The sequence below is a fragment of the Malaclemys terrapin genome, chromosome 14, assembly GCF_027887155.1.
Source record: "Malaclemys terrapin pileata isolate rMalTer1 chromosome 14, rMalTer1.hap1, whole genome shotgun sequence".
Classification (NCBI taxonomy): domain Eukaryota; kingdom Metazoa; phylum Chordata; order Testudines; family Emydidae; genus Malaclemys; species Malaclemys terrapin.
This window is the reverse complement of record NC_071518.1, coordinates 18,924,226-18,942,358: the sequence shown is the minus strand read 5'-3', so window position 1 is coordinate 18,942,358 and position 18,133 is coordinate 18,924,226. Positions and strand designations below refer to the sequence as shown.

The 18,133-nt window shown below is 43.1% G+C and overlaps 1 protein-coding gene across 1 annotated transcript in view; it reads right to left on the bottom strand.

Moving 5' to 3' along the window:
* LOC128848829 (transcription initiation factor TFIID subunit 4-like) overlaps positions 1-18,133 on the bottom strand; it is a 208,415-nt gene that overhangs the window by 113,732 nt on the left and 76,550 nt on the right. Inside the window, exons 11-12 of the mRNA XM_054049034.1 lie at positions 16,296-16,426; positions 13,786-13,911 (exon numbers count right to left, since the gene is read on the bottom strand). Of these exons, the coding sequence (XP_053905009.1) occupies positions 13,786-13,911; positions 16,296-16,426 (257 nt within the window). The remainder of the gene's footprint in view (positions 1-13,785; positions 13,912-16,295; positions 16,427-18,133) is intronic.

The following is an 18,133-nucleotide window of genomic DNA, read 5'->3' as shown; positions in this document are numbered from 1 at the left end:
GTAAAGATAAATTCCTCAGCTGATTTCAGTGTGGCTTTTGACTTTTTAGTTGTCCTAAGACTGCTCTTTGCTATCTCTCTCTAAGAATGTAATTTCCCCCACTCACCACTGACGGACAGATTCAAAGGCTCTCTCCCTTCTGCATCCAGAGGGGAGCAAAGACCACTGGATCCTGACTAGAAGTGCATACAAGGTGGAAAGCAGGCTCTGATGCATGTTCCCTCTGTAGGGCTTGGGGGCTCCATGTATGCAGAGAAGGTTGTGGCCAGCTGTTGTATGGCATTGTTCTCTCACCCCAGCATTTTTCACCAGCAAGACAAACCAAAATAAGGTAATGTTGATTCAGACAGCATTATCTTGTGTGGATCCCTCTTGCCACAATGTGGAACCCTCCCTTGACAACCCATCTCCTCCAAATTTATGTTTTCATATTGGACTCATTACCATGGTGTCTGAGCCGGAGAGAGGGGTTCCAAGACAGATGGTGGCTGGGAATCACAATGGGTTTTGGGGGACAACCTCACTCCAGACACTTCTATCAGGGAGAGAGTAGAAACAGTGGGAAAAAAACCTGTGGACTTGACCCATTCAGCTTTCTCTATCATCATACTCACCAAATCACAGACATACACCAAACTTCTTCTATGGGCAGGTTACTCCATAACCGCCTGTTGTATAGTTTGTTGCACTTCCCCCCAAAGCATCTGGTACTGGCTCCTGTTAGAGATACGGTACTAGTCTAGATGGACCCCCAGGCTGATCAGGTAAAACAATTCCTATATTCCTAAAATACTAACCTTAAAAATGAACCTAACAGTCCTGTGATTGTACTTTTGTTCATAATAAACCACAGCACTATTAGAAAGTATCTACCTGTGGTCGATCAATTTTACATCTGCAATACAATGAAAATAAGGGAATCCCTATATTCTGCCCAAATTATTGGCAAACTCTATGAGCTACAAGGAGTGGCCATAGCATTAGGAGAGTTCCAGTCAGATTAAGGTTATTTTGCATACTGATATTTCAGTATATCTTTAAGTGGTACTCTTTAAGTGGTACTAACTTTAAGTGGGACTTTGCTTTCCCTAAATTCTCTTTTTTCTTCTCTGTCTCCCTTGTCTGTAATTCTACTTATCATCCTCTCTAAAATATTTCCAGAATCTAATTCTGCCTGTTAAGATGCTTACCTATTTCCTAATCATGTCCTGATTTGACTACTGCATTTGCCTCTTTTATGATCACCTATTATCAGGGCTTCAGAATCCTAGGGTCAAGCTACTTTCTTGCTCAAGAAAGTAAGACCATATTCCTTCCTTCCTCCATCACCTCTCACTGCTTTTTATCCATCTTCAAAATCCAATGAAAAAATGCCAACTTGGTTTTCAAGTTGTTCCAGAACTCACCCCACTATCGCACTTTTACCCTTGTCTACTTGATCATCCCACTTATCAGATCACCCACAGCTCCCCTGGCCCAAGTTTTAGATAGGGGTATATAGTAAAAGTCATGGATAAGTCATGGGCCATGAATTTTTGTTTACTGCTCGTGACCTGTCCATGACTTTTACTAAAAATGCCCATGACTAAAACGTAGTTCAGTTTCCAAGAGCCAGTTCAATCATTGGCCTCTCTGCTGACAAGGATGTCAAATAGTAGACCACCAACAGTCATCAGACAGTTACATATTTTGGTTAGTAGTTAAAATCAGCTCAGCTGGCTTGGTAACAAAAGTGTCTGTTTAATGCATCTAACTGACAGCTCAAGTCATAGAACAAATATGGCACTGTCTGTACCATTCCTGGAAAGACCAACGAACCTGAAGATTCATACAACCGTAGAAGCTGAAGTCAGAAAAGTCCCAGGAAGTCATCCAATCCAACAACCAGTCACTGTGGGATTTTCAAAGGTTCGTCTAGTTTAACGGTTTTCAACCCTTTTTCATTTGTAGACCCCTAAAAAATTTTGAATGGAGATGCAGGCCCCTTTGGAAATCTTAGACATACTCTGTGGATCCCTGGGGGTCCATCGACCACAGGTTGAAAACTATTTGTCTAGTTCATTGTCAATGTTAATTTTTATCATCAGCCCCTCTGATAGGACTTCAAACTACATTGCTAAATGCGGAAGAAGTTTTTGTTATAGGAATATATGATAACACTATGAAAGTCACTAAGAGCTGGATGGGAATCACCAACTCTTTGCACACAGGCTACTGAACAGCTATCAGATAGTAATAACTTTCAATCACTATGAAACTGGGTCACATATGAACTGGAGGTGACGTGGGGGGAAAGGTTCATTACTCCTTTACCAATCCTCTGAGCCCCCCAGTCCCTCAAGTTATTTAGGATCATTTAAATATGAATGTTACAGAGCAAGACAATTTAAAAAAGAAAAGATCAACTGGAGTTAAGTACCATAACTTAAAAAATACAGACAGATGTACCCATAGAGTGGTTTACATTAAAAAGTAATCATTTCTCTTATGCTGTATGAGATTATCATATTATATTGTAAGAATAGAAATATATCACAATGTATAGTAAGATCAGTAATATGGTAAGACAAAACTCCCTTCTTAATATAAACCACTGTACTTACCCTCAATCTCCAGGACAGACTCTACTCTCTACCCATTTTTCTGCAAGTTGGGCATTTCCCACACCCATCATACCCACAGAATGGTAGATGATTTACGATTTTCCCTTCCTCACTTCCATAGATATTTTTCCTTTCAACGTCACAATTTCTTCTGTCACATATACTTATACACAGTCCATGTGGCCTGAGCAACAAGAAATGACAGAACAATATTTTAAAGTATGGGTGCCACCAAGAAATACGATATTTCAGAGAAGAGGCGAATCAGGGAGGGAGCTCTTTCCATTCAAGTAAGAGTCTCATGAAGCCCTTGCTAAGAAACAGCAGCCACAGTATACCACATGACCTCCAGCCCAAAGAATGGGGAATTGCTTCTGTCATTTAACTACTGCTGGACTATAGCACTGGACACTCAAGAGTCACCTTGGGAAACCAGGGAAAATGGAAGCCCCAGTCCAGATTTGACACTGGCTCTCCCAATATCATTGGCCACAAAGCACATTTGGAGAACTTTATTCAGAGAACATTTTGCATTTTAAAGCTTAAAATATTGAAATTATCTATTAAAATTTACAGCAGACTATCACTGGAGTTGTATAATCTTAGAATTTTGTGATGTTAGGGGAAAATTCCTAACCAAATTACTGCAAGATTCTGTAGACTTTGGGCAAAAACCCAAATGGAATCATCTCAATGCTATTCAGTATCTTCATCAGGGACTTGGAAGAACATATAAAATAATTACAGATCAGTTATACAGACCAACCTGGACTGCTTGCACTGCCTGGCCTCTTTTGAAATGCAGGCATTTTAATACAATCAAATGCAAGGTCATGCTATCTAGGAAGGTCACACATATAAAATGGGGGAATGTATCCTAGAAATCGGAGACTCAAATGAGGGATGAACATGATCTTTGGATGTATAAACTGGAGAATATCAAGTAGGAGTATGAAGATGGTATTGCCTCTGTATAACAGAAAAGTCCAAAAATAAGGAACTCAAAGTCTAATGGTCTCGGAGTCTCTCCTCTGGCCACTCACTCGTAGCCATTGACTATTCCCTTCTTAATTTGTGGAAGCAATAGAGGAACTCAGACCAGCCCACTTCACATGGGTCCCAGCTCAGGTCCCCTGTTCAGAGGAGCCAGAGTTAACCCTTCTCAAGTACCGTGCTGTTCCCTGAACTGCTTCCTACCTCTGCAGGCTTTCTAGCCTCTTGTTCTGTTTCTCCCTCTCTGGAGTGGTGGTTTCTCTCAGGCAGCTTCTCAGTTTGTTGGCAGGAGCATTTCTCCACAGTCCCTCCGCTCTCTCTGGAAGCTGCCCTGCCCTTCCAGTCTTACAGCTCTTTTATCCTCACAGCTGCTGTAGGTTGCCAATCATCTCTGACTGAGTAGGAAGGCAGATTCTGTGATAACCCGTTGGTGTATAGATCACATGACACTCCTTTCATGGATAATTTGTTTGTACACTTATGCATTCATATTTTTATATTATACTGCACCTATCATACCTAATAACTGTAATATTTATAATATCTGTTGTCCACCATCTACTGCTTGTTTGGAGCAGATCTATGGATTCATCATTTTCATACAGTTGGTTTCTTATAGTTTCACACAAGATTGTTCAATCTTTTAGTTACAAATCCATTATTCAATCCTTCTGTAATTGTCAGAATTCAGGTTGTTGCATTTCTGTTTATTTTCTAGATCTTTGTTTCAGCAGGGTTTAAGGGCACTTGGAATTTTGCAAGATCAGACTCTTATAAATCAAAATGGTTTTATTCTGGAAGTAATGGATAAGAGATGCTTGATCTCCCCAACATCCAACAATAACAGAAAGGAAAACAAACATCACGAAAAAGAGAAAATAATTCAGAAGAGCATAGTTTGCAAACAGATAAAATGTTGAAAGGAATGCAAGATGAGAAGAAAAGAATTCAGAAACAGAAACATAAAGGAAAAAGAAATAGAAAATGAAAAAAATGAACAAAAGATAAGTAATAGTTCTATTTCCACACAAACATTTAAGATGTGCATAATTTTAGCATATAATATTTCAAAGTATTTATAATGGGTGAAACTTGTGGAACAAAAGGAGAGAGAAAGAGCTCATAGTCTGACACTTACAAATATGGAAGGATCAATAGGGGCACTGTAATACTCTAAGAAACGGTAATGAAAAGGTATGTGATAAAATAGAACAAAGTAAGGCTCAGCTATAATAGTCACAGGACTTTGAGACAAAGAAATGAAAGAGGAAAACAATAAAAGTAACTAAAAGATGGGTGCTCAAAACAAATTCTTCCTTATCACAAATATAAACCACTCTAAAAGTGTATCTATCTGAACACACATAATAGAGCATAATCCTACATGAGGAGAATGAGAACATGCCACAAAAGGAAGATAGTTTGAGATGACATAGAAAGATTTTTTTTAAAGACATTTTAACTTGTTTCCTGCTAACCCTGACCATTTGATTTTACAGTTTCCTCATACAAGTGGTACTCAAGGCTATTTTAACTCATGATAATATGCATAGAAACCTAAAAAGAAGTAAGACAGGCAAAGCTTACTTGGTTAGACCATCCACCTATGTTGCTAATACTGACAGTTAGGATGGGGATGATCAAATACTGTATGTTCTTGAGGCTCAGTGCTGAAACTTACTAAAGGATTCCACAGGTAGTAGAGCAAATTCAGAGAAAAAATGGTTATCTACCTTTTTGTAACAGTTGTTCTTCGAGATGTGTTGCTCATGTCCATTGCATTCTAGGTGTGTGTGCGTGCCCCCATGCACAGTTGTCAGAGATTTTTGTCTTAGTGTTATCCGTAGGGCTGGCTGTGGCGCCCTCTGGAGTGCCACGCTCATGCAGCAGTATATCAAGTGTTGCCGGCCCTATGCCCTCTCAGTTCCTTCCCAGCAACTCCAACAGAGGGGCAGGAGGGCAGGTAATGGAATGAACTTGAGCAACACATCTTGAAGAACAGTTACGAAAAGGTAGGTAACCGATTTTTCTTCTTCGAGTGCTTGCTCATGTCGATTCCATTCTAGGTGACTCACAAGCAGTATCTATGGTGGTGGGCTCGGAGTTCACAGATTAACGGCTTATAGTACTGCTCTACCAAAGCCAGCATCGTCCCGAGCCTGCTGGGTACGTGCGTAGTGGGATGAAAAGGTATGGACCGATGACCAGGTGGCTGCCCTACAGATGTCCTGGATAGGCACTTGGGTCAGAAAGGCTGCCGAAGAGGCCTGAGCCCTGGTAGAGCGGACGGTGATGATTGCCGCCGGCGGCACCTTCGCTTGATCATAGCAGAAGCGAATACAGGCAGTGATCCAAGGAGAAATTCTTTGAGTGGATACAGGTGACCTTTCATCCTGTCGGCCACAGCGACGAATAATTGTGTCGACTTACGGAATGGTTTGGTCCTGTCGATGTAGAAAGCCAGAGCCCTCCTGACATCCAGGGCACATAGTCTGCGCTCCTCCTCCAACTTATGCAGCTTCAGAAAGAAGACTGGTAAGTAAATGTCTTGGCTCGAATGAAACTGAAAGACTACCTTGGGAAGGAAGGCCGGGTGTGGTCTTAATTGGACCTTGTCCTTGCAGGAGACTGTTTCAGGCAGTTCCGAGGTGAGCACCCGAATTTTGGATACCCGGCGGGCCGACATCACTGAAACCAGCAATGCAACCTTCCAGAAGAGGAGAAGGAAAGAGCAGGAAGCCAGAGGCTTGAAGGGGGGATCTATGAGCCATGATGGCACCAGATTCAAGTCCCTCGGAAGAACAGGATCCCTGATGTGAGGGTAGAGGCACTCCAGGCAGTTAAGAATCTGGCCGTGATATCCTGAGAGAAAACCAACCGGTCCTCGAGCAGCGGGTGGAAGGCTGAAATGGCTGCTAGATGGACTTTGATTGATGAGAGTGACACACCCTGGAGCTTGAGATGCAAAAGATAGTCTAGAATGAGTTGCAAGAGATAGTCTAGAATGAGTTGCAACGAAGCTCGCTCAGGACAGACACCTATATCTACAATCCAGTAGGTCAACCGCTCCCATTTGGCAAGGCAGGTCGCTCTGATGGAGGGTTTTCGCTGGACCCTGGTCGAGCACCGCCGCTCCTGCGTGTTTAGCCATGCAGCAGCCAAGCCATCAGATGCAACCCCTGCCATGGTTCTGGGACAACAGGTCCGCCCTGAGTGGCAGCTGGAACGGGGTCACCACTAAGAGTTCCAGCAGGGTACTGAACCAGCGTTGGAGTGGCCACGCCGGCAGATGAGGATGACCGTTGCCCTGTCTTGCTTGATTTTCATGAGGACCCTGGGCAGCAATGGCTCCAGAGGGAAGGCATACATCAGAGGCCCCGACCACGGGAGCAGGAAGGCGTCCAAAAGGGATCCTCTGTCCATGTCATGAAACGAACAGAAAACATGGCATTTTCTGGTCTGCCTGGATGCGAATAGGTCCACCTGGGGAGTTCCCCACTTGTGGAAAATAGAACTGACCATCTCTGGGTAAGGGACCACTCATAGCAAGACGAGAATGTCCTGCTGAGGCAGTCTGCCCAAGCATTCTTGGCCCCTGGGAGGTGAGCGGCTATGAGATGGACATTGTGCTGCAGACAGAAGTCCCAGAGCCAGAGGGCTTCTTGACAGAGGGCAGACGACCTGGCTCTGCCCTGCCTGTTGATATAGAAGACTGTGGCTGTGTTGTCTGTCAGGACCCGAACCACCACGCCTTGTATGTAAGACAGAAAGGCCTGGCAGGGTAGGCGAACCGCCTGAGTTCCCTGATGTTGATGTGCAGGGACCGATCGTGACTGGACCAAAAACCTTGCATACTGAGATTACCCAGGTGGGCTCCCTATCCCAAGTTTGAAGCATCGCAAGAGTCATCGACGAGACTGGGGCCGTGAAGGGGACTCCTTCCGGCACCGACATGGGATCTTGCCACCAGGCGAGAGATGACAGTACATGTCTGGAATCCTGACCACCCAGTCCATGCTGTGCCGGTTGGGGACATAGACTGATGCCAGCTATGCCTGTAGGATTCTGAGGTGGAGTCACGCATGCCGGACCACGTGAGTGCATGCCTCCATGTGACCTATCAGTCTCCGGTTGGGCATGCAGAGATGAGGTCCACCATGGCTTGGAATCGAGTCTCGGGGAGGAAGGCGCTGGCCCAAGTGGAGTCGAGTACCGCCCCGATAAATTCTATGTGTTGCACTGACTTTTTCTCATTTATTATTAGGCCCAGGGTGCGACAGGTGGAACAGACCAGATCAAGATCCAAGGACCGGCCCCTTTTCAACCAATCATTGAGGTACAGGTAGATTTGGACTCCCCAACGTCGCAAGTAAGCGGCCACTGGTGCTATACACTTTGTGAACACTCTTGGGGATGACGAGAGACAAAAGGGCATTGCAGTGAACTGGAAATGGCGTTGGCCCAATGTGAAATGGAGGAAATGCCAGTGCCCTGGGAAAATGGAAATATGGAAATAAGCGTTCTTTAACTAGAGGGCAGTGCACCAGTCTCCTGGATCCAGGGATAGAATGATGGAGGCCAGGGAGACCATGCGAAAATTCAACTTTTTGAGAGATTTGTTGAGGCGACGCAGGTCTAGAATAGGTCTGAGGCCCCCTTTTGCCTTTGGAATTAGAAAATAGTGGGAGTAGAATCCTCTTCCTTCCATGTTCTGCAGAACCTCTTCCACTGCCCCCAGGCACCGGAGGTTTTCAACCTCCTGAACAAGTAGTTGCTTATGAGAAGGGTCCCTGAAGAGGGACAAGGAAAGGGGATAGAAGGGTTGGTCGGCTATAAATGGCAGGGTGTAGCCCGACAAAACTCTATCAAGCATCCAGCGGTTCAAGGTGATATGAGACCAGACTGACCGGAAAGGGTAGTGGCAATTAAGGAAGACAGGGATCTGGTGCATTGACTGGAGCGTTGTCCTTGGGCGCACCCTCAAAATGACTGCTTTTGGCTGTCTTGGTCCCTGGAAGGACCAGACTGGGCAGGGGAGAAGATGATGACTGGTGGTGTCGCTTAAAGCCCCTGTCTCTGTCCTTCTTTCTGTAGGCACCCAAAGATCTCGATGACAGTGGAGAGGTGGGGGGTGGAACTAGCCTTTTGAGGAGTATGCAGGCCCAGGGAGCGGAGGGTGGCCTGTAAGTCTTTAAGGCATGGAGCCTTGCATCAGTTATCTCCGAGAATAGCCCCATTCCCTCAAAAGGGAGGTCCTGGAGAGCTGTTTGCATCTCCTGGGACAGCCCAGAGGTCTGAAACCAGGAGCTATGCCTCATGGTTATCGCAGAGACGACCACACTGGACGCTGAGTCTGTGGCATTCCAGGCCATCTGGAGGGATGAGGCCACAGCCTTGCCCTCCTCCACCAAGGTGGCAAACTCCTGATCCTGATCCTGTGGGAGACTCTCCTTGAACTTGCTGATGGAGTCCCACAGGTTGAAATTGTATCTGACGAGTAGGGCTTGATGGTTAGATACCCTAAATTGGAGGCTGGCTGTCGAATAAATCTTTCTGCCAAACAAGTCCAGCCTCTTGGCATCTTTATTCTTGGGGGTGCCACTCGCCTGGCCCTCTCATTGACAGCGGACCAGGGACCCCGCAGAAGGGGACGTGAACAGGTATTCAAACCCCTTTGCAGGGATATAGTACTTCTTTTCCGCCTTCTTGGATGTGGGTGGAATGGAAGATGGGGTCTGCCATACAGACTTGTCAATTTTCAGGACCGCTGGGTGAATGGGCAACATGACCCGGGCTGGGGCGGAGGAGGGAATGACATTGAAGAAGTGGTTGGACTCCTCAACTAGCTCCTTGACCTCCAACTTCAGGTTGGCAGTAACTCTCTTGAGTAGGGCTTGGTGCTCCCCGAAGTCATTGGGGGGGGGGTGCGCTATTGGTTTGTGAGGGCCCTGCCGCCGCCTCATCTCCATGTGCCGGGGGTAGCTTGTCCGATGGAGCCTGGGAGGAGCGGTGGGAGTACGGTACCGGCATAACAGGCCAGGCATACACACACACACACAGGTTCCAGTATTGCCACTGGGCGGGCCATTGTTCTGGACCCCATACTGGTGCCAAAGGCACCTTGGCGGGTTCCTGGCTAGGAGACTATTCGCCCTTTATGGGGGAAGGGCTGAACTGGCCCTCTGACCTGGATCACTGCCCTTCTGGTGACCAGGGCAGGGCTGTTGAAGCCTGAGTCTGTCCACTGACCCTCGTTGGAGACCGGTATGGGGAAGTTGAGGGCCAGTGCCTGCCCAAAGAACGGTACCAGGGCCCTGGTGCCACGGCCCTCTTGCCGCGACCAGGAACAGTACCCTACTGGATGGGACCAATGCCTGGGAGATCTACAAGGCGATGGTGATCGGCACTTTGGCAATCTCTGGTGGGAGGACTGATGGTACCGTGAATATGGGGATTGGCATCGTGACTCCAGAGTCCTATATCTTGTTGTTGGGGACAGTGGTGTTGGAGATCTGGGCCTGCTGGCCGGAGACCAAGGTTGCAGTACCAGGGTCCTTGGGTGTAGTGAAGGGGAACGACGCCGGCGTTCCAGGGACTGGAGACACTCCACTACCTTCAGGGGTGGCCCCATACCCGGCCTGATTGTCAGTACAAGTGGTATCTTGGCGGGATCTGCCAGGCATCTGAGGTGCCAGTTGGCCTAACTGTTTTTTGGCCGCTGGGCCCGCTTCAGGCGCAGATGGCACTGCGATGGGCTGGGACCCCCTACTGCTCCCCGAAGTTGGAGGTGGGTCTCTGTCTGGGCTAGGGGGTCCAACCACAGCGCTACCTCTGAGAGCCTCCGTAGTGGGAACAAGGCCTAACACCAGCCCTTTGCCTGAAGTTCCCTTCTTGCGCAGTGTCTGCGGACCAGTCGACTTAGACTGCTTCTTCGGTAACAGTGAGGGAGAACAGTGCCAGGCGGATTCTGGTACTGGGGGTGCACTGCATGCCGATGCCAAAGCATGGAGTCCGAGTGTGAGGGCTCTGATGCCGGGCACAGAATAGCATCCGTTAGGAGGGCCTGCAATCAAATGTCCTGCTCTTCCTGAGTCTGGAGATGAACGTTTTTGCAGATCTGGCACTCGTCTTTTCTATGGAACTCCCCCAGGCACTTGAAACAGCTATCGTGCGGGTCACTGATGTGCATCGGCTGGTTACACTCAGAACTCGCTTGAAGCCTGGGGAGCGGGAGTCCCAGCCAAGACTCTAACCACTAAACTACTATTAAAACGCTTAACAGCTAACTAATCACTCCACTAAACAACAAAGGAGAACGATCTAAACAGTGAAGAACTGCTAATGCTCTTGCCAAGCAAGGCCAGGCGCTCCAACCACCCGTCACCGGCGGTAAGAAGGAACTGAAAGGGCGTAGTGCTGGCAGCACCTGATATACCGCTGCATGAGCGTGGCACTCCAGATGGCGCCACAGCCGGCCCTATGGATACCACTACGGCAAAAATCTCCAACAACTGTGCACGTGGACGCACACATACCTAGCATGGAATCAACATGACCAAGCACTCGAAGAAGTAGTAAGAGCACACTTTGGGGGAAATGACACATGAAGTAATAATGATACCTTCTGGCTTGCATTCAAAGAATCAGTAAGGGGAAATTAACAGGCCTATTTATACTGTTGTGAGAATGCGACATAGCGAAAGAATATGAACTTCAAAAAGCAAAACAGAATGAAAAACAAAACACAGAAAATGAGGGGCTTAAATAAAATGTCCCATTTACACTGGAATTAATGAAAAGTTGTAAAGCTCTTGGCATCAGGAAACATTTCTGGTCCGGAATGATTTTCTTTGGTGTTTTAAGAATGTAAAGATTAGTTCAGAGGAGCAATGGCTAAATTGTTTTATGTCTTCCTGGAAAGTTCTAAAATCCCAATTAAACCAAAAGAAACATGCATACATGTCTGCTAGGAAAGGGAGAAAAGTGTGACAAACTGGACCAGCTGGTTCTCTTAGCCACTATTTTAAAAATAAAAAACAGTTGACAAGAGACCCAGAAAAATATTCTTCCCAAATGTAACTAATGATAAGGCTTTATCAAAAAGAGATAGGCAGTTTAAGTTAGCAGAAGACAAATGAGTATCATCCTTTCCACCCAGTCTAACAAGCTCTGGAGTCTGTTAGGATACTTAGATGAGAGGAAAGCATTTGAATGAGTCAATTCTTCTTTTCAGCCCATTAAAAAATTAACTTAAACTAATTTCTTAAATTGATAGAAGCTCTTTCTGAAGGCCAGTCTTCATTTGTAAGAACAAATGGAACAAAATTAGGAACATCAACTCTTTAAAAAGGGTACTGATTTCCCCCATTTTGTCCCTCTTGTGGATATTGTATATGTAACTAAACTGTATAAATACAAGGGGCAATAAAGACAATTAGGAAGATTAAAATTGTAAGAACAAAGGGTAAATAATAAGCCTATTTGTAAATTACCTTATAATCACTGCAGTTAGAGATATAAAAGACTAATTAGGTCATCTAGTGTATCCTCATAACCAATCCAATGCAGGGCTGCTCCCTAGAAATAACGTTGAAGTATCTTATGCTGAGCGTATCAAAATCAGCAATCTTTATAGTATATGTTACAGATAGGCTCATAAAATACAGGCACCAGGCTTCAAGATAAACTTAAAAAAGCTGCAGTGATGTGTTTGTGAATATAAGTACATAAGAATGGCCATGCAGGGTCAGACCAATGGTCCATCTAGCCCAGTATCCTGTCTACTGACAGTGGCCAATGCCAGGTGCTTCCGCGGGAATGAACAGAACAGGCAGGCATCAAGTGATCCATCCACTGTCAACCACTATCAGCTTCTGGCAAATAGAGGCTAGGGACACTCAGATTATGGTGTTGCATCCCTCCCCATCTGAATCCCAGAAGAACTGTGAAATCATAACGTTCAGAATTCAATCAGACAAATGAAGGTATTTAGAAATTACCGCACCAGCATTTCTACATATATTGGGAGAGATTCTATGCCCATGTGGTATTGCTTCAGAATTACATTGATGCAAACGAGCGGAATTTAGCCAATTAATGAAACAAAATATCTTGAAAATTGAGAATTAAAAGTGAAAATCCAACACTGGCTCACTGCACTGTGTTTAAATACTGCAGATATAGGCTGGGATTTTAAAAGGACATAATGGAGTTAGGCACTTGTTAAAATTCAGTGGGAGTCGAGCACCTAATTCCCTTACACTCCTTGGAAAATCTTATCCATTGTCATCTAGATCTAGAGGCCTCATTACAACAGAAGCTTGAGCTTGGGAAAAGTTGAACACCCACATCTCCCACTGACGTCAATGGGAGTTGCAGTGCTTGGCACTGCTCCAGAACAGGGCAGGAATGATTTTACAGATTACAATAACTATACTGAATCAGGATAACCCAGTGCATTGAGAGTGGATTAATCACCTGAGTTTCCTTTTTTTTAAATTTTAAACTGGATACCTGCTTAACATAACTTGTTTATGTGAACGACATACAATGTACTATTACTATCAGTTTACAAAACTCTAAATGAAAAGTTGTTTAAATGGAAAATGTCTTCATATAATACTAGTAGTATTAGAGCTGGTCTCAAGTTTCAGTACAGATCAGCCAATTTATCCCTAATGGGGAAAATTTTCCAGCAGAATGTATTACATCGGGCTTATGACAGCACAAATGGCGGCAAAGGTTCTTGGGGATCCAACCTGAGCACGTGGACTAACGTGCACTGGTGAAAAGCTACTGCATGTGCACTTGCAAGGGGGGAAGTTACACGGGTCAGAGCACTGAGAAGGGCAGCTGAGCTTGATTACGCACTGTGGCTTTGTGAAGAGGGTCACACTGGCAGTTACCCTAAAAGTCTGGTGTAAAAGTTACAGCTTTGCCTCTCCCCTGGTGTAAATACAGCCCAGGGCAAGGTTGGAGGCAGCTGTGAATCTCCTTTCCCTGGCCCCCAGTGGGCTCTGCTAACACTGGGTACATCTAGAAGTCACTTATGCAAACTCTCCTACATTATCCTGGATGAACTTGGCCAATGTATATATACTTTTTTTTGTTATACTGTACTAGCTTTTGATACATAAATGCTACTATTTATGTAAATATTTGTTTTTTAAAAAGGAAATAAAACAGGTACCTTGGCTGCCTTTAACAAAATTTCCCTCTCTTGTTCATCTTTCCTTTGCTTTTCTAAATGCTCCAACTGTTCAAAAAACTTCAGCTGTGATCGAACATCTGTAGCCTGTTCATACCATTCATCCTCCTGGGAAATAAGAAACAAGTCATCTTAATAAAGCTATAAATCCATGCAGGCTTTTAAACTACTATGCCTTAGAATCTTCCCTAAGTGTTAACAAACAAGATATACATGGTGCACCAATTTATTACAAAAAGAGAATGAAGCCAACAGACTTATTTGTTATACTGTAGCTACACAAGTAATTGATAAAATTATTTAATTAACATATTTTTAAATACAAAATATATGGACTGATTAATCAATGTCAGAGGTATCAGACACTTAAATAAATCAAAACAATGGATTAACTAACTGAAAAAATGTTGCGTTTAATTTTATGATTAAATAGTAGATAATTAAACCTAGATATAAATTGCAGGTCCTATTTTTATAGTTAACTGGAATATAGTTACAGAAATTGTCATAATATGTAGAACTTCAAAAAACATTTACAGCTTAAAACACAAGTTAAAAACAGATCTATATTAAAAATAAAATGGACAAAAGTAAGGCAAAAAGACTATGAACATAACGTCAGCACTCAACAATTATTTATGACACTGGTTGTACGGGAGCACGTCAGACATTTTTATGGAGAATGAGGGAGTAATCTATGTTTTTTTATGAACATCACATTGCACCTCTGTTTATCTGCTTGATACTATCCTGCTTTACTGCAGGGAGTTAAAGTAAAGGAAGTTGATGGGAGGAAACAAATAGGAAACAAAACAATGACATACATAAGGCGCTGTCGGAGAAATAAACTATTGAGAAGCTATACGGAGGGATAGCTCAGTGGTTTGAGCATTGGCCTGCTAAACCCAGGGTTGTGAGTTCAATCCTTGAGGGGGCCACTTAGGGATCTGGGGCAAAATCAGTACTTGGTCCTGCTAGTGAAGGCAGGGGCTGGACTCAATGACCTTTCAAGGTCCCTTCCAGTTCTAGGAGATAGGATATCTCCATTAATGTATTTATTATTAATTGGGGAATACCCTCTTGCCTATGGTAGCAAGGTTTATTTTTCCTGGGCCCAAGCCTGGGATCAAAGGGGATACTAAACTACTAATTTTCCTGGCCTAGGGAAGAGAAAAAGGTGGGAATAACCGAGCAGCAGTGGCCGGAGATGAGTCTCTAAGAGACTCACATAGAGGATGTGGCAGGGTGTCTGGGTCTCTATGTACCTTTGGATGAATAAACAAGATGTTTAATTTCAGTCACTTTAATCAGCCACTAGTCACAGACTCCTAAAAGATGAGGTCTTGCAGATGCTAGTTAAGTACAATTGGACCTGTTGCGTTTACATAGTTGGGATGCAGCCCCTCGGTTTCCCCGAGAGCCAGTCCAAGTGTGACTGGACCATGGGGTGGCATCTTGGAGGTGAAGAAAGACAAGCCAGTCACCTGAAGGGTCCACCTAAAACGGTCTAAGAGGGGTCCAAATTGCCACTTGCTCTGTGATCATAAACTAGTATCAAAGCAGGCTGAAGAGGTTAACAGGCATAAAAATCTCTTTAGTATTTAAGGTTAAGGAATAAAAACTTGGTTTGCTTGTTAAAGATTTTCTATTTATTACCAGTGGTCAGAAACTAGCTTGCAGTCTCTTACCAGAGCTCCCATAGTGTCAGATACCCAAATTATGTCACTTTTCTGTAAAATTACAATCATGCAACAGGCTCAGAAGGACAATTTTAACTTGAAATGTTATTTTCAAAGAAAATGTCATTGATTATTCAGTGTTGAACCTCTGAATTTTGAGACTGCTGGTCTAAGAAAAATATGTGGTATTTCCCTCCATTATTAATGAAAATACACTAGCTATGCATTATAAAACATTTAAAGCTGATTTAAAATTATCATTTTTCATTTCAGTTTCAGCCCAGTACGCAAGATCTCATCTTTGTAGTCTCTGACGTATTCATTACTTGGATCAATGTTCCTTTCAGCTAATTCTATTTGTAACAGTACATACTAATTTTTCTCACAGCCAAGAAGTAGAATTATAAGCTCTTTTAAAAGCAGGTTTACACATAAGGAAAGCAATTTCAATCCAAGATGTGGTTACCATGGTTCAGAGATGTCCATGAGGCACTGAGAAACAGCAATTTCAACCGTGACCCACAGTTTAGGAACAGTTTAACTGCTGTCCCACAAGAGATTTTAGTATTGTTAACTGAAATAATCAGACTACAGGGATTTAAAGGCAACATTCCATGGACAAGTTCTATCATAGAGAAAGGCACCTACCAACTCTCATTAATTAAGCATGGGTAAATTCTGACCAAACCATGCCACGAACAGTGCAGATATTCCACCTATAGTCTGCTCAGAAAGGAAAGAATAGATTTATTACTGAAATACCTCAAACCATATAATTGGACAGCATTCAGTACCACGTCTCTACATACTTACTTTGTGCGATTCCATTCGGTGCTGTGTTACCATTGTTACTTTTTCTATCACTGTTCTCAATCGGTTTTGTGTTGCATGGGAAATAAAGGTAACCACCTCAGTGGGCACATCTGTAATTCCTAATTTTTTAGCTGAAGCAGAAAAAAAAATGAAATTAACCTCCCAAAACACCCCCTAACATTTCTCAGCACCATGACACAACAGCAATTACAAACACAGTACTTGAAATATCTCAAAAATGTCTCTCTTTAGTAAAGTTCCCTGGAAGGATTGCTATTCAGAGTACAGAAGGGAATGTATGTATACAGTCTTAAGGTAGTGAAAAAATAAGGTACAATAGTCCTAAAAAGAAATTACAGAATATGCCGGAACAGACTATAAGTAAAGAAACATTTTTTGAGAAAACCTTATTGGAATAGCATTAGACACACATAATAAATGGTTAGATATACATATCTTTCACTAGAGACACAAGCTGGGTGAGGCAATATATTTTATTGGACCCACTTCTGTTGGTGAGAGAAACAAGCTTTTGAGATACACAGAGCTCTTCTTCAGAGTTGTCTCCGTCACCAATAGAAGTTGGTCCAATAAAAGATATTACTTCACCCATTTTGTCTCTCTAATATCCTGTGACCAATACAGCTATAACACCACTGCACATATATTTCACTTTCAGTTATTCATCAACTTATTAGGTGACCATTTGAAAAAAAGTTTGGTTTAAAATATTTTTTGCTAATAATCAAATTGGTTAAGAGCAAATTCTGAAGATATCAATAATCTTTTTTGCTTTTTCTCTTTCAAGACAAAAGTTATGTGTAATGGATGGTTAATTATGCTTAGTCTATAAACTTAAACACAGTTATTCAAAAATGTGAACATATGGAGTTTAGTATTAAAAAACCCTACAAGTGCATTTACACTCATGCATTTTACGCCACTCTAGCAACGTAAAGGGGCTTAAATTGGAGTCAATTATATTAATGCACTACAGAAGCTCTTTTCAGATGAACTGCATTTCTTTGCAGGACTGGGTCCTACAGAAAGATATAATGGGTTCTGTTTTAAATGACTGAACCTTAATGTCAAGTATCAGCTGTGTTAGTCTGTATCTACAAAAACAACAAGGAGTCTGGTGGCACCTTAAAGACTAACAGATTTATTTGGGCATAAGCTTTCGTGGGTAAAAACCTCACTTCTTCGGATCCGAAGAAGTGAGGTTTTTACCCACGAAAGCTGCCACCAGACTCCTTGTTGTTTTTGAACCTTAATGGCCATTTCAGACATGCAATGAAATGAAAAAAAAGTTCTGCTTAACCATTGTTAAGATGAACCAACAAAAGTTAGGAAATTCAGTGTTGAGGCTGACATGTTCTTTAAAAATCTGCCTGATTACAAGTTCTCAGTTGTGCCTATTGTACCCAAGAGAAAGATCTGTGCCACTGTTTTAAACCTATTTGCCTTTTGTCCATTTGTACCACAACAGTGACATTTAATCATAATTTTTAAACATGGGTTTTATTTTGTTAAATAATACAATCCTTGAAGATTATTCATCCATCTTTTTTCACACATTTGTGATCTCTTGAAAAGATTTGTGATTGCATTTTCAAATACTTGTTTATTGTGTAAATGATAAGTTTTAAATGGGTTTTTCTTTTAAAAGGCTGGCAAGTATTTATGAAGTTCACTGCAGTTTATCTGAGTAACTTTCTATAATAAACACACACTGGGCCAAATTCAACTCTCAGTTCTGCTGGATAAATAAGAAGTAACTTCTTTATTTTCAATTGAGTCCATTTGGATTAACCTTAGCGTAAATGTGGTCAGAATAT